The 15,515-nt window shown below is 46.9% G+C and overlaps 1 protein-coding gene and 1 long non-coding RNA gene across 3 annotated transcripts in view; one reads left to right on the top strand and one right to left on the bottom strand.

Annotated features, from left to right (window-relative positions):
- Positions 1–15,515, bottom strand: part of LOC307205131 — a 469,056-nt gene that overhangs the window by 195,700 nt on the left and 257,841 nt on the right. The window lies entirely within an intron of this gene.
- TMEM132B (transmembrane protein 132B) overlaps positions 1–15,515 on the top strand; it is a 389,071-nt gene that overhangs the window by 316,956 nt on the left and 56,600 nt on the right. For both annotated transcript variants that reach the window (XM_079956515.1, XM_079956514.1), the window contains one exon: positions 4,679–4,822. In XM_079956515.1, coding sequence (XP_079812641.1) covers positions 4,679–4,822 — 144 coding nt within the window. The remainder of the gene's footprint in view (positions 1–4,678; positions 4,823–15,515) is intronic.

Below are 15,515 nucleotides of genomic sequence, written 5' to 3'. Positions count from 1 at the left end.
CGTTCCACAGGGCGGGCGCCACTACCGAGAAGGGCCTCTGCCTGGTTCCCTGTAGTTTTGCTTCTCGCAGTGAGGGAACCTCCAGAAGGCCCTCGGTGCTGGACCTCAGCGTACGGGCAGAATGATGGGGGTGGAGACGCTCCTTCAGGTATACTGGGCCAAGGCCATTTAGGGCTTTAAAGGTCAACACCAACACTTTGAATTGTGCTTGGAAACGTACTGGGAACCAATGTAGGTCTTTCAAGACCAGTGTTATGTCGTCTCAGTGGCTACTCCTAGTCACCAGTCTAGCTGCCACATTCTGGACTAATCGTAGTTTTTGAGTCACCTTCAAAGGCAGCCCTACGTAGAGCGCATTGCACTAGTCCAAGCGGGAGATAACTAGAGCATGCACCACTCTGTCGAGACAGTCCGCAGGCAGATAGGGTCTCAGCCTGCGTACCAGATGGAGCTGGTAGACAGCTGCCCTGGACACAGATTTGACCTGTGCTTCCATGGATAGCTGCAAGTCCAAAATGACTCCCAGGCTGCGCACCTCGTCCTTCAGGGGCACATTTACCGCATTCAGGACCAGGGAGTCCTCCACACCAGCCCACCTCCTGTCCCCCAAGAACAGTACTTCTGTCTTGTCAGGATTCAGCCTCAATCCATTCGCCGCCATCCATCCTCCAACTGCCTCCAGAAACTCACACAGTATCACTATGTTCTATCTCCACTGCCTGAGCAGTGTGTCTTTGGATGCCAATCTCTGAGAATCACAAGTGCGGAAAGCACTTCTTCCCTTGTGCCCAGCTTGCAGGATTCCAATTGGCATCTGGTCAGCCACTTTGAGAACAGGAAGCTGGCCTCTGGTGGTCCTTAATAGCTCAGTTGGGAAAGCATGAGACTCTTAATCTCAGGGTGGGCGATGGGTTTGAGTCTGACGTTGGACAAAAGATTTCTGCATTGCAGGGGGTTGGACTAGATGACTCTCGTGGCCCCCTCCAACTCTACAGTTCTACAATTCCATGATCCAGCAAGTTCTCCTTCAGTTCTTCATTCCTGAAATATTTGACTCCACACCTTTTCCTGAAATTTCCAGATCCTTAAATCCATAGCCCATGCTTTCACAAACCACATTGCCCTTTTGGGGTGAGGGCATCTCTTTGGTGGACAAATGCCAAGTCCTCTGTGGTGCTCTGGGTCTGAAGTCCCCATTCATTTAGGCAGATTGGCAGTGGGCCTTCAAGGTTTCAGCCAGCGGTCCCCCCCCCCCCCCCCCCGCATCTGATGCCAGAACCTTATAATTGGAGATAGCAGGAGTTGAATCTGGGGCCTTCTCTGCAGCTGTGCTACCACCTCTCCCTGATCCAGCCTGGGTAGCATCTCTCTCTCTTTCCCTCTTTCCAGCAGAGCCTCTAATAGTTGCACATCAGGAAGAAACTGCACACAGGGTAGGCAAATTGGTGTCCATCACTTCATCTCCTTGTTGAGAAAAGCTGTTGAATTTCAGCCTCCCACACGCCTTAGAGAGGCAGCTGGTTTTTTTTGTTTTGTTTTTCAATGCAGAACAATCTCTTTTTCCTCTCCACAAGCTGAAGGCATTTGAAAGCATGTGACGTTCTACTTTCTCAACGTCATAAAAAATATTTGGGATACTGATGCTGTGAGGATGGCAGCAGTGCCTCAGCTCGTTTAATTGTTTGTTTGATGGATCGGTTTCTCTCACACTCTATACTGTGGGTTATGAGGAACTTACAACATTTCTGCTGATTGTTAGTAGGCTGCCATGGATTTCCTGTCAGAGACAGGGCAGGGAACCCTTTTCAGGCTGCGGGCTGCATTCCTTTATGGGAAACCACCAGGGTTTCCTGTAAACTGCTTTGAGGGTTTTTTTGTTTTTGTTTTTGTTACGATCAAGTGGTGTATATAGTTTATGAAATAAACAAGCAAGCCTTCAGAGGGCTGCATGCCATTGGTGGGTGGAGCCAGAAGAAATTTCCCCCCATGCAGATGGAGTTTTAACAATGAATAGACCAGTGTTTCCCAACCTTGGGTCTCTAGCTGTTTTTGGACTACACTTCCCATCATCCCTGACCACTGGTCTTGCTCGCTAAGTATGATGGGAGTTGTAGTCCAAAAACAGCTGGAGACCCAAGGCTGGGAAACACTGGAATAGACTAACTCAGGCATAGCCAAACTTGGCCCTCCAGCTGTTTTGGGACTACAATTCCCATCATCCCTGACCACTGGTCCTGTTAGCTACAGATGATGGGAGTTGTACTCCCAAAACAGCTGGAGGGCCAAGTTTGGCTATGCCTGGAATAACTTATAGTAGGCCATGTGACTCCTTTCCAGTGCTACATTCCAGTTCCGCCCAAGCCAGATGTTTCTACAAACAGCAGTCTTCTCTCCATTCTTCATCTAGGCAAGCAAAATGCCCTATCATACTACAACTGTGTGTGTGTGTTTGTGTGTGTGTGTGTATGTGTGTGTGTGTGTGTGTGAGAGAGAGAGAGAGAGAGAGAGAGAGAGAGAGAGAGAAGGGGGCGGGCAGAGATTGTTACAATCTGTTGCAATCCGATTTGAGGATCATTCAATCCAAAGGCAGGATATAAATCTCTTAAAGACCAGCTGTGTGAGGCTGCTTACTTAACAGTCCCCTGCAGCACCCATTACATCAGGCTGTGTGTGTGTGAAAGAGAAGGGTGTCCTGCAAGCCTTCTCCTTGAGCTTTGCCAAAAGACCTGTTGGCTCCTCTCCAGTTTTTCCCCCATTCTTTTTCCGCTGCAAGATCTCTGTAGTTAAGACCTGAGCTTGCCTCCTCCCTCTTTTCCTTTTGTGTTGTGTCTCCTAGATGGTTAACCTGAGAGCAGGAATGGTCTTTTCCCTGATATTAGTCACACTGAGAGCCTTTATTATTATTATTTGCCTGAAGAGAAGGATGGATAAAAATGATTACAAATACATACATACATAGGTAAAGGTAAAGGTAAAGGGACCCCTGACCATTAGCTCTAGTCGTGACCGACTCTGGGGTTGCGGCACTCATCTCGCTTTATTGACCGAGGGAGCCAGCGTACAGCTTCTGGGTCATATGGCCAGCATGACTAAGCCGCTTCTGGAGAACCAGAGCAGCACATGGAAACGCCGTTTACCTTCCCGCCAGAGTGGTACCTATTTATCTACTTGCACTTTGACGTGCTTTCGAACTGCCAGGTTGGCAGGAGCAGGAACTGAGCAACGGGAGCTCACCCCTCGTGGGGATTCGGACTGCCGACCTTCTGATCGGCAAGTCCTAGGCTCTGTGGTTTAACCCACAGTGCCACCCGCATACGTACATACATACATACATACATACATACATACATAATGTTGGAAGCAGAATGCTTTTGAATACCAGTTACTGGAAATGGCAAGAGGGCAGAGTGCTGTTGCATTCAGGGCTTCCGTTGGGCATCTGCTTGGGTACTGCAAGAATAGAATGCTGGACTAGATGGGCCACTGGCTTAAATTAGCAGGGCCCTTCTTAGGTTCTTACATAAGTAATAGGAGCACCTCCTCCTGCTCACTCCAACCTACCCACCCCAATTTTTCTTTCAAAAATATAGTATTGAGGTATGTAAGTGAGGACTAACTAACTAGCTGAAGAGGCGGATGTTTGAAGCTCAACAGTATGAGAGAAGGGAGGTTCACAAGATTAGTTGCCAACAGTGGCATCATCAAAATATCCAGTCTTATTTGCAGATTTTGCTTTTCTGGGGCACATGGCTTATTTGAAGTGCCTTTGGAGAGTCTCTCCCTTCGATTTGTGCTGCTGCTTTGCAAGCCTCAGTCAGCGCAGTTGTGGCATGGCTAAAGTAATTAATCAAACAGCATCCATGGTGACTCGTTGGCGAACTTTGCATTAATGGACTCATTAGTGCGCTACATCTGAGAAGGAAGGGGAGATGTATACGGCTCAGTGGCCTCTAGGATATCTCCAGGTGGGGTTTGGGTGTGTGTGGATATTTGCTAAAATTAGCATTTTCCATTTCAGTGCTGTTGGTGCCACAGCAATCCGACAAGGAAAATGAAGGCTTTGCTTACTAGGCCATTATGCCTGTGGAGAAGAGAATTGCTTTATAGTCCTATCTGCTTAGGCAAATTTGGAAATCAAAGAGGATGGTAGCTTGAAGGCATCAAGGTAGAAGCTGTATTAACATCACAGAGCTGGGGGGTTGGATAAAAGCAAGCAGGCGGCGATGGCAGCCTGAGCATTTTTTTTAAGTCTAAGGCCAATTGTGAGTTTGCTCATGCAGGCTGAAATCATTGTTTTATAGGGCTCAATGCACCCTTTTATATCACCCCCTTGTGACACAAGATCTCTGCTGAGTTGGTAGCTGCAGTACCGCTACTGGCCACCTGTAGTGGTGGTGCTGCAGCATAACAGGCAACAGCTGAGGAACTCCATCACAGGAATATCGAACCCTGCCTTATGCTGAGTCAGACCATTGATACAGAGAATAGGATATGTGGAAAAGTCCTCCTTTTTGTCTGTGCTGAATATCCCACCATTCTACTTCACACTTCAGTAGCATTATGTTGCCCCTCACCATCTGCCTACTGCATATGAACTTCTGACAACAACTCTTCAGCTGGGTGAAGTTGTCAGGTTGATTTTAACGGTGCTGTCTTTATGTGCTGTGTGCGTCTGCAGGACACGGAAGTCCTGAACACAGCCATCCTGACGGGGAAGCCGGTGTCTGTCCCAGTAAAGGTGGTTGCCGTTGAAGAAGATGGATCGGTGAGAGATGTGTCTGGTTCCACTGAATGCAGATCGGCTGATGAAGACGTCATAAAGGTAAGGAAGTCCACCCCAGTTCTAAACCAATGCCTTTGAGATGGTCACAAGAAGAAGGCCTGACCAAGGTGGCCTTCTCCTATATCTGGTATTCAGAGAGATAACACTGCCTCTGAAAATTGTTGTTGTTTGGTCATTTAGTCGTTTCCGACTCTTCGTGACCCCATGGACCAGAGCATGCCAGGCACTCCTGTCTTCCACTGCCTCCCGCAGTTTGGTCAAACTCATGCTGGTAGCTTCGAGAACACTATCCAACCATCTCATCCTCTGTCATCCCCTTCTCCTTGTGCCCTCCATCTTTCCCAACATCAGGGACTTTTCCAGGGAGTCTTCTCTTCTCATGAGGTGGCCAAAGTATTGGAGCCTCAGCTTCAGAATTTGTCCTTCCAGTGAGCACTCAGGGCTGATTTCCTTAAGAATGGATAGGTTTGATCTTCTGAAAATAGAGGTCCTTTATTCACTGATGGTATTTTACTGCATGAATTCACCTATTCATCATCACTCCTAACAATGAACTCAAGTGGTGAGTGCCAACAGCAGTGGGGCCTCTGAGAAACAAGAGGGTAGTATCATCATACCCTGATGTTTGCAGAAGTATGACCATTCTACAAGCCCAGGGACTGAGAATACTCGGTCGTCATTTGGTGTTCAGTGTCAGTTGGAAAAGAAAATTGGAAAATGAAAGTAGTGATGCAGACTCTGGGATTCAGCTTTTGGAAAGCACCATCATGTAAAAGATGTGGGTGCAAAAAACTAGCACACCAAACGTAAAGTTTGCAACCTAGCCTCTTCCTCCTGTGTTCGTTTTCTAATTGCAGGGAGGTTTTTCTTGCAAGAGAACATTCAAAATGCAAGTGTCCACCTGAAAGCTTTTCAAGACTCTACTATCACACCCACAGCACATTCACTTGCATGTGCAGACCAGGACCGTGTGTGGAAAAACTAGTCAGGGCTGCAGAGCATGGAGGACCTGTGGACCTCCAGATGTCACAGAACTCCCATCAGCCTCAGCTAGCAAGGCCAATGGTAAGAGATTATGGGAGTTGGAGTCCAGCTGCATCTGGAGGGCCACAGGTTTCCCAACTTTCTTATAGAATTATTTTAAATACTCTTGCAGCTTCTGGAAGCAGACATTTCCTTCTGGATTTCATGCTGCTAATGATTTGCAAGCTGGCATATATGTCCCCTGTGAATTTCTGTTTGAACCTCCAAGTCTTGCCTCTTTGTATTTTGAGTTGACATATGACTGGTGATGGCTTCAAAGGTAGCAGAGGCTTTGTCAGAGAATCATTAATTGGGGATCTAAAGTAGGCTGGGAAATATTAGGGCTGGCCTATTATTCATTCTCAAATAGACAGCTCTGGTTTTTATACCAGACCCTGAAACTCACCTTCTCACCTTACTTTTAAAGACTTTGAATGAGTTCAAGTAGAATGAAACAATGGGGGAGGGAAGAAAGTTCAGCAAATTCTCCAAGTCATTTTGCAGCTTTCAATTTGGCAGCTAAGAAATGTGACCTAAACTTTTATTGAGTAAAATACGGGAATATAGTATATGGGAGACAGCAATGTCCAAGCTTCTTACCATTGCATTAAAGGCATAATGAATAGAGACACCTTCCAAGAAATATAGACCCCTTTCTTTAATGATGTTAATGGCCCAAATCAAAACCTTGTTATACCAACCACTCAATACTTCACAGTGGAGAGATTGCGTTAAGTAATATGTTAGCATGTTGAATGTGTAAGTTTATGTCTAGAGTCAATGGATAAAAGAAACATAATTAAATGTACTGCTGGATAAGTGTTTAATGGTTCTTGTATTTGTTTAAAAACAAATAATTTTTTTTGCTAAAAATGTGGAGGGGGGAGAAAAAGTCTCCCTCTCTTCTTATTTTAGCTTCTAAGGCAGAGACAGAGGAACCTGTAGCCCTCCAGATATTGCAGAACTTCACCTCCCACCATCCCAGCTAGCATGCCAATGATCAGGGATAATTGAAGTTGTAGCCCAACAGTATCAGACTTGCTGTGCAGGGGTGGGTGGCTCCCTTCCTAGAAATTTGACTCAGCTCTGCTTTGTACTGGAATTGGCAAGGGCTTATTTCCTCGAGAATCCTTACCTGTTTCCACCTGCTGGCATTAGGAGATGTCTCCCAAGCTGTTCAAGGGGTTAACTCTGCTTGCATGCCACCTGTGCTAAATTATGAATGACTCCTACCCTCACTGCTTCTCTGATGGCAACCAAGCTACCCCGCTGCAGCTGACACTTCTACATGCTAGTCCTCAGCAAAATTCCATGCCAGGAGAAGTTTAGGAAGCCATAGAAAGAGAATAGAGAATAAAAAGAATGCTCCATATAGAGCTCTCTCACTACAGGAAAGTGGGACAAATGATTGATCAGGAAATGTACAGTAGATTCTGGCGTATAAGACAACTTTTTTACTCCGGAAAATCCTCTAAAAAGTCGGGGGTCGTCTTATACGCTGGGTATGGGTTCGCTGGGCAGCAGCAGTGGGCGGCGGGCTCCGCTCCATGCCGGGAGGAAGCCGGCCAGTAAAGCCGGTTTAGCATCGCTGGTCAGCTTCGCCGGGCGGCTTCCTCCTGGCGTGGAGCCCACTGCCCACTGCCGCTGCCCAGCGAAGCTGCCGCTTATAAGACTGGACGCATAAGTCAACCCCCCCCCCAAATTGGCAGCTACCAATTTGGGGGGTCGTCTTATACGCCCAGTTGCCTAATACGCCAGAATCTATGGTATCTCATTGAAGTAGGCCCATGCCACATTGCAGCACTAATGGATAAAATGGGTGTTTCATCAGAAAAAGTGTTCTAGTCCAGACAGGGTCTGGTGAACCTTAGCTAGAGACCCACATCATGGCCACAGCTTTGCCTGTGACCCACCTGGGATGGCCTTGCAACCCACCTGTGGGTCCCAGCTGGTTGATGATGACCTATGGAGTAGATATTACTGAGGTAGATGGACCAGCAGCCTGACTCAGTATATATATGACAGCTTCTTCTGTTCCACCCCATCATAAGGAGGTGTTTGTGTGCCAACCTTCTGCAGACCGTGCATTCCTGAGACAGTTAAACCATCATTTCTGTATACACAGTCAGGATAAAGGTGTGATTAAGTGATGCGTTTGCCCTGCCTTCCCAAAGAGCATTGAAAAGGTCAGCTAGTGCTTCTGATCCCTGTTATTGATTTTGAGAATACCCTGGATCAGAAGAGATAGAGTAAAGAAATATTGTAAGATCACTGCCACTGAAAGATGAAAAGAGAGGATAACCCTTGTTGCTCTGCTTCCTGCCAGTGGCCAGGGATGATGGGAGTTGGGAGCCCAGTAATATCTGGTGGGTAAAATGTTAACCACCCCTGGTGCAAGGAAGAGTGAGCTCAGCAAACCAGTTGTTTGACTTGACATAAGGCATTTCCCTTCACTCTTGTATCTCCTCTGGCTTGCACACAAATGCCTCGCTTTTCTTGTGACTCTCGTGACTTCCTAGAGATTAAACATCCTAAAAGCTACGGTTGCATTGTTTAGTTGAAGAGCAAACTAAATTAATCAGTTCAGATGGTTTCAATGAAGAATAAAGAAATCATTTCATCCCACTCATAAAATGTAAGAGCATAAATATTAAAACAGCACTCTTATAACCTTTAAAAGGCAAAATCCCCATAGGAACATGTAGAAATGAGTGGTCCCTAATATCCATTTGGCCAAATGCATTTTGACAAAGTCTTCTTCAACGGCTGGATATTTCCTTAGGCTTTGATGTAAGGGAACGCCATTCCTAAAATGAGGACAAGTCGTATCAAAATGCAGGATACTTACATCCTCTCAGGTGAGCCAACTTGGGACCCATACCGTGAGTGCCCAGTGTGCATATGCCACACCACTCCACACGTCATGATGTTGGCACAGCATGCACATGTCCTTTGGCACTGCAGTGGCAACTGGGCTGGGACCTGCGCCTCCACTGAGGAGCCTCTGTTGGGGCCTGTGGCTGTGGCTGCCCCTGGAAGCATGTCTGTGGCTGCAGCAGGCCTCAACAGAGGCCCCACGGTGGAGGAGCCAGCCCTGGTCCAGTCATAGCCGCAGTGCTGGAGCGCCAGAGATAAAATGGCAGGTGGCAGGGGCAGGGGCAGAGGCTCAACAGACACAGCAAAAACTTTGTGGGTGCCTTGGCTCCCAGGGCCACCTGGAGTTGGCACCAGTGCGTCCCCTCAATTTCTTGTTTTACTGTTTTAATCAGAATTTTAAAAAATCCTTTCCAGTAGCACATTAGAGACCAGCTAAGTTTGTTATTGGTATGAGTTTTCATGTATCTGAAGAAGTGTGCAAACTTAGTTGGTCTCTAAGGTGCTACTGGAAGGATTTTTTAAAATTTTGTTTTGACTACGGCAGACCAACACCTACCTGTTTTAATCAGGAAACAGTAATTTTGGCAGGTACCAATGAGCCATGAAAAAATATAGCTATGTGCTCTTTTTTAAAAAAGTCTGAGGACTCTTTCTCATCCCCTCTCTCCCTAACTCTCACTCTCATAAGAAAATAAGAATACCTCTAGCTTGCAAGACCAGGCCAATGACCCACCTAGTCCATCCTGCTCTCACAGTGGCCAGCCAGATGCCCATGTGAACAAGCAGGACCTGAGTGCAACCATGCTCTCTCCTGGAACAGTGGTACCCCGGGTTAAACGACCTTGACAGATTAGAGAAGTGGGCCAAAACAAACAAGATGAATTTTAATAGGGAGAAATGTAAAGTATTGCACTTGGGCAAAAAAAATGAGAGGCACAAATACAAGATGGGTGACACCTGGCTTGAGAGCAGTACATGTGAAAAGGATCTAGGAGTCTTGGTTGACCACAAACTAGACATGAGCCAACAGTGTGACGCGGCAGCTAAAAAAGCCAATGCAATTCTGGGCTGCATCAATAGGAGTATTGCATCTAGATCAAGGGAAGTAATAGTGCCACTGTATTCTGCTCTGGTCAGACCTCACCTGGAGTACTGTGTCCAGTTCTGGGCACCACAGTTCAAGAAGCACACTGACAAACTGGAATGTGTCCAGAGGAGGGCAACCAAAATGGTCAAAGGCCTGGAAACGATGCCTTATGAAGAACGGCTAAGGGAGCTGGGCATGTTTAGCCTGGAGAAGAGGAGGTTAAGGGGTGATATGATAGCCATGTTCAAATATATAAAAGGATGTCACATAGAGGAGGGAGAAAGGTTGTTTTCTGCTGCTCCAGAGAAGCGGACACGGAGCAATGGTTCCAAACTACAAGAAAGAAGATTCCACCTAAACATTAGGAAGATTCCACCTAAACAGTAAGAGCTGTTTGACAGTGGAATTTGCTGCCAAGGAGTGTGGTGGAGTCTCCTTCTTTGGCGGTCTTTAAGCAGAGGTTTGACAACCATATGTCAGGAGTGCTCTGATGGTGTTTCCTGCTTGGCAGGGGGTTGGACTCGATGGCCCTTGTGGTCTCTTCCAACTCTATGATTCTATGATTCTAAGTACTTAATTCGTTCCGGAGGTCTGTTCTTAACCTGAAACTGTTCTTATCCTGAGGTACCACTTTAGTTAATGGGGCCTCCTGCTGCTGCCGCGCCTCACAATTTCTGTTCTCAACCTGAAGCAAAGTTATTAACCTGAGGTACTATTTCTGGGTAAGCGGAGTCTGTAATCTGAAGCGTATGTAACCTGAAGCATATGTAACCTAAGGTGCCACTGTATTCAGAAACATACTGCGGTTAGCTATCCTAACTTGAAGCTATTGACTCAGTCTCTCCTCCTCTGTCTCAGGAGGAAATGTCTGTTCTAAGACAATGCCTGCTGTGACACACACAGACATCTAAAAACAAAGAAAATCTACTTCCTCCCCCCCCCACTTTAGAACTGTTATTTTCCTTGATAATGGAAATTTGTGCAGATGTAATCAATTAATTGACTGATTAGAGGATTAGCTGATTCAAACTCCCACAATCTGACTAAGATTCCTTTAAACTTGAGTGACAGCCAAAATTTCCCTTTTCATGGCCACATAACTCTGCTGCAGTTCTTATCTGATGAGGGACTTTCTTATTTATCACTCCACGATAAATTGTAACTCTTGTAAACCCTCGAAGTTATAAATCACGTTTGTTCCTTGCCGTCTCTTATTTCCTCCCCCCCCCCTTCACTTCATTACGCCACACAGAGATGTGTTAAGATAGCATTTGTAGACTTATCTTGGTGTTAATTGAGTTTCCAACATTTTTTTTAATTTTTTTGCTGAGGTATTTAGGTGTTACTGAGCACCAAGTAACACTGACTGGGGAAATGTCATTAAAAAGGATTAGGTGCCCAGGAACATTAATATCTTTGTAGTGTGTAGGAGGTGCTGCATTTCAAAACTCTCCCATTAAAAGATACATCCCACAAGACAAAGTAGCTAAGGTGAGATCTCATATTGGGCCAGTTGGATTTGTAAGCTAGCAAGAAGACAGAACTCTTTTGGGAATCAATCATATTATTTGAATTCTGCCTTCCAAAGTTATAACCATGCTCACGGCGGCTTACAAACTATAAAAAATACATAATTACAAACATAACATAACATAACATAACATAACATAACATAAACAAAACCCCAACCCCCCAAAAAACCTAAACAATATCCCAGCCCAAGATTTGAATGATAGATGCAAATCCTCTGAAGGAGTAGAAGAGGCAGCAGACCATGCTTCTCCTGCCATCAGTTCCAACTCTATCCTTTTTAGTCCCATTTTCTCACTTCCTTTTTCTCCCCGGATTCTTTGAAAAAAATCTGGTAAAAGGTAAAGGTAAAGGTACCCCTGCCCGTACGGGCCAGTCTTGACAGACTCTGGGGTTGTGCGCCCATCTCACTTAAGAGGCCAGGGGCCAGCGCTGTCCGGAGACACTTCCGGGTCACGTGGCCAGCGTGACATCGCTGCTCTGGCCAGAGCCAGAGCCAGAGCCAGAGCCGCACACGGAAACGCCGTTTACCTTCCCGCTGGTAAGCGGTCCCTATTTATCTACTTGCACCCGGAGGTGCTTTCGAACTGCTAGGTTGGCAGGCGCTGGGACCGAGCAGCGGGAGCGCACCCCGCCGCAGGGATTCGAACCGCCGACCTTTCGATCGGCAAGTCCTAGGCGCTGAGGCTTTAACCCACAGCGCCACCTGCCTTACACAAACAGCCAAAGACACTGTAATTCTATCCAGAGTGAAGAGTCCAGTCACAACAAAGTAATAATGTTTCACAATTACCTAAAAAAGGTAAAGGGACCCCTGACCGTTAGGTCCAGTTGTAGCTGACTCTGGGGTTGTGGCGCGCATCTCACTTTATTGGCTGAGGGAGCCGGCATACTAAGCATGACTAAGCCGCTTCTGGTGAACCAGAGCAGTGATCGGAAATGCCGTTTACCTTCCCACTGGAGCGGTACCTATTTATCTACTTGCACTGGCGTGCTTTCGAACTGCTAGGTTGGCAGGAGCAGGGACTGAGCAATGGGAGCTCACCGCCGACCTTCTGATCGGCAAGTCCTAGGCTCTGTGGTTTAACCCACAGTGCCACCCGCATCCCTTCACAATTACCTACTTGAGCCAAAATAATCTGGAGCTAACTGATAGTATAAGTTGTTCCGGTCTTTTGCATATGAATCCTGAGAAACCCTTTCCTTCCCTTTCTGTCCTCCACAAGTGGTACACTGTTCTAAGCCTCACCAGGCAGCGTGCATGTAATTGCCTTATTTTGTGCTTCTTTACCCCATTAATTCTGTCCCTTGTTGTTCTTTTCTAATTGATGAAATGTGTCATGTCCCGTTGGCTGTGGCAAACGGTGTGGCATTCTTAACCTTTGATGCTCTGCTTAGTTGATTTTGATTAAGAAGATTGAGCAAGACGGGGCTGACTGGATCAGCCATGAGTTCATTTCCCCGCTCCCCAAACCTTGGCCTTTCTGGGAAAGATCTGGAGCACTGTGCCTCCCTGACTGGAAACTCTGGCACAATCCACTCTCCTACTCTGTCACCCTTTTGAGGAAGAGCACTGCTATCTGTGTCCAGCACAAATGCACCAAAATTCAGCCACTCACATTTATTTATTATATTGTTACCACCCTGCGATCTTCAAATGAAGGGCAGTACAGTGGTACCTCGGGTTACAGACGCTTCAGGTTACATACGCTTCAGGTTACAGACTCCGCTAACCCAGAAATAGTACGTCGGGTTAAGAACTTTGCTTCAGGATGAGAACAGAAATCGTGCTCCTGCCGCACGGCGGCAGCAGGAGGCCCCATTAGCTAAAGTGGTTCTTCAGGTTAAGAACAGTTTCAGGTTAAGAACGGACCTCCGGAATGAAACTTAACCCGAGGTACCACTGTATAGAAGTAAAATAAAATAATAAAATAAAATAAAATAAAATAAAAGCTAGCAAAATGTCTGCCATTATATGGCAGGGCTGTGCATAATGGAATATCATGAGGACATTTGGAACTGCAGTCACTGGCCAAGGAAGGGAGGGGCAGGGGGAGCGCACCACCCCCGGCACCATCGGGGAGGGGGGTACCATTGCAGCCGCCACCCTAGACATGTGCTGTGCACCCCCCATTGTGCCAGGTGCCATGCCCTCGTGGGCAGTGCCACACCCCTTGGATGCATGCCATGCCCTGTGTGTGGCACACCACGCCCCTGGAGCATGCGCCACACACCCTGGGGCACATGCCATCCGTGCCCCCACCTGCTCTCCACCCCCAGAACCGGAGCATGCAGTTTCGCCACTGACTGCAGTGCATCTCTGCACAATGGACCTTGGGGGGCTGTTGAGACAACTCATGAGACGAGAGTCAAGCTACAAAGCTGGAACTGTGGTGAACCATATGCCTTATGGGCAGGGCTTTTCCCCCCAGCCTGAACTCACAGGAACTCAGTTCCAGCACCTATCAGGTGGGTGCCATTGGCATTATAAGGGAACAAGGGAGGCATTCATGGTGATTTCCTGCACCTCTTTTTCTAGAAAAATAGCACTGCTTATAGGAAATCCGCTGCTTATGGGAAACAGCATCTGAGTGCAACAAGACTCTCCCCACTTGCAATTCCCAGAAACTGGTATTCAGAGACATATTGCCTCTGACATTGGAGGCAGAGCAGAGCCATCATATCTATTTGCCCCTAATAGTCTTATATTCCAGGAATTTGTTTTATCTCATTCTAAAAGCATTCAGTCAATTGAGCCTCAACTGCCATTTGCAAACAGTAACCCCATCATTCTGGTGCATTTCCCACTATGGCCCCCAGACCTTCAAACTGGTCGTCATCAGAAGAGGCAGCCAAATATTATTTACTTTGCTCTTCTTGAGATCTGCAATCAACCTTGCGCTCCCTCTGCTCTGTGAGCTTTAATCAGATTTCTCTAAACATTGCTTGAGCGAATGTGTTTGTGGTTTAATTTACCTGCACCTGCCTTCTGGCAACATGTTCAAAGAGTCACTCCCCGGGGACATATAATTGACACTGAAGACAGAGATGATGAGTCTGACACGCCACCCTCATTCTGAAGTACCTGCAGTTAATTTAGGTGACATAAAAGACTCTTGCCATTGACAGGTCCCAGCTCCTTTCCCCCTTGAGTGGAAGGGTTGTGGAGGATACTTTACCTTATTATTAGCTTCATTTTATTTTAAATTTCCAGCTGGGAAAAATGGAAAGTAGCCACAATTGGGGGAAACACCTCTTGGAGTCAAAAGCTCTCCTGCCTCTGAGCTTCATATGTTGTAAGCTGTCCTGAGTGATGTGTTATTTACACCAGAAGCTATAGATGGCCTAAGAAAGAAATACCGTATTTTTCGCTCTATAGGACGCACTTTCCCCCCTCCAAGAATTAAGGGGAAATGTGTGTGTGTCCTATGGAGTGAATGCAGGCTCCTTCGCTTCAGCAATATCAACGCGAAGCCTCCAGAGCACAGAGGGAGCACTCCCTCCGCACTCCGGAGGCTATGCATTGCTTTCGGTGAAGCCTGGAGAGCACCGACCCCTCTCGCTCTCCAGGCTTCGGGTTCCTTTTGCTGAAGTCGGGAGACCTTGCCGCCACTCCTGGACCTGTTCTGGAGGCTGGGGTCAGGGGAAGCTCGGGCTTACCCCGCCCCAGCCCCGCAGCTAAAAACCGCCCCTAACCATTTTGCTCCTGGGGCAACTGCCCTTGTGACACCCCCCACCCCACTGCATCACTGCCAAGAAGCAGGTACAGAGGGTATTGTTGTATTGGACCACAGATTAAATGAAAAGGGGGAGAACCATGTACACCACTTTTTGCTCCTTGGAGAAAAAGGTGGGACATAAATGCAATGATTATTATTATTAATAATAGCAGCAAAAAATAACAATAAATTCGTACATACATATTGGGTGAAGGGTGTTTGTGAGTGCATTCCACCCTGCAAAAATGACTGATAGGTCCATAACTGTATGCTGTTAACCTATAGGCTGCTAACCATAGAAAATGAGTTGACTCTTCGGAGCTCAATGGAAGCTGGTTCATTAGGGTAAAGGGGGCACTTCCCTATCAAGCACAGTCCTCCCTCAGGCAGCCCCCCACCCCCAATCTGCCTGCCTCCTTTGGTTACAACCACTCCAGCGGGTGACACTGGCTATTGGCCTCATCTTCCTGAGTTTCTTTGTTGCCTTTGTAGAATT

Source organism: Podarcis cretensis, assembly GCF_951804945.1.
Source record: "Podarcis cretensis genome assembly, chromosome: 16".
Classification (NCBI taxonomy): Eukaryota; Metazoa; Chordata; class Lepidosauria; order Squamata; family Lacertidae; genus Podarcis; species Podarcis cretensis.
The sequence above is the reverse complement of the archived record's forward strand: the minus strand, read 5'-3'. Positions and strand labels throughout refer to the sequence as shown.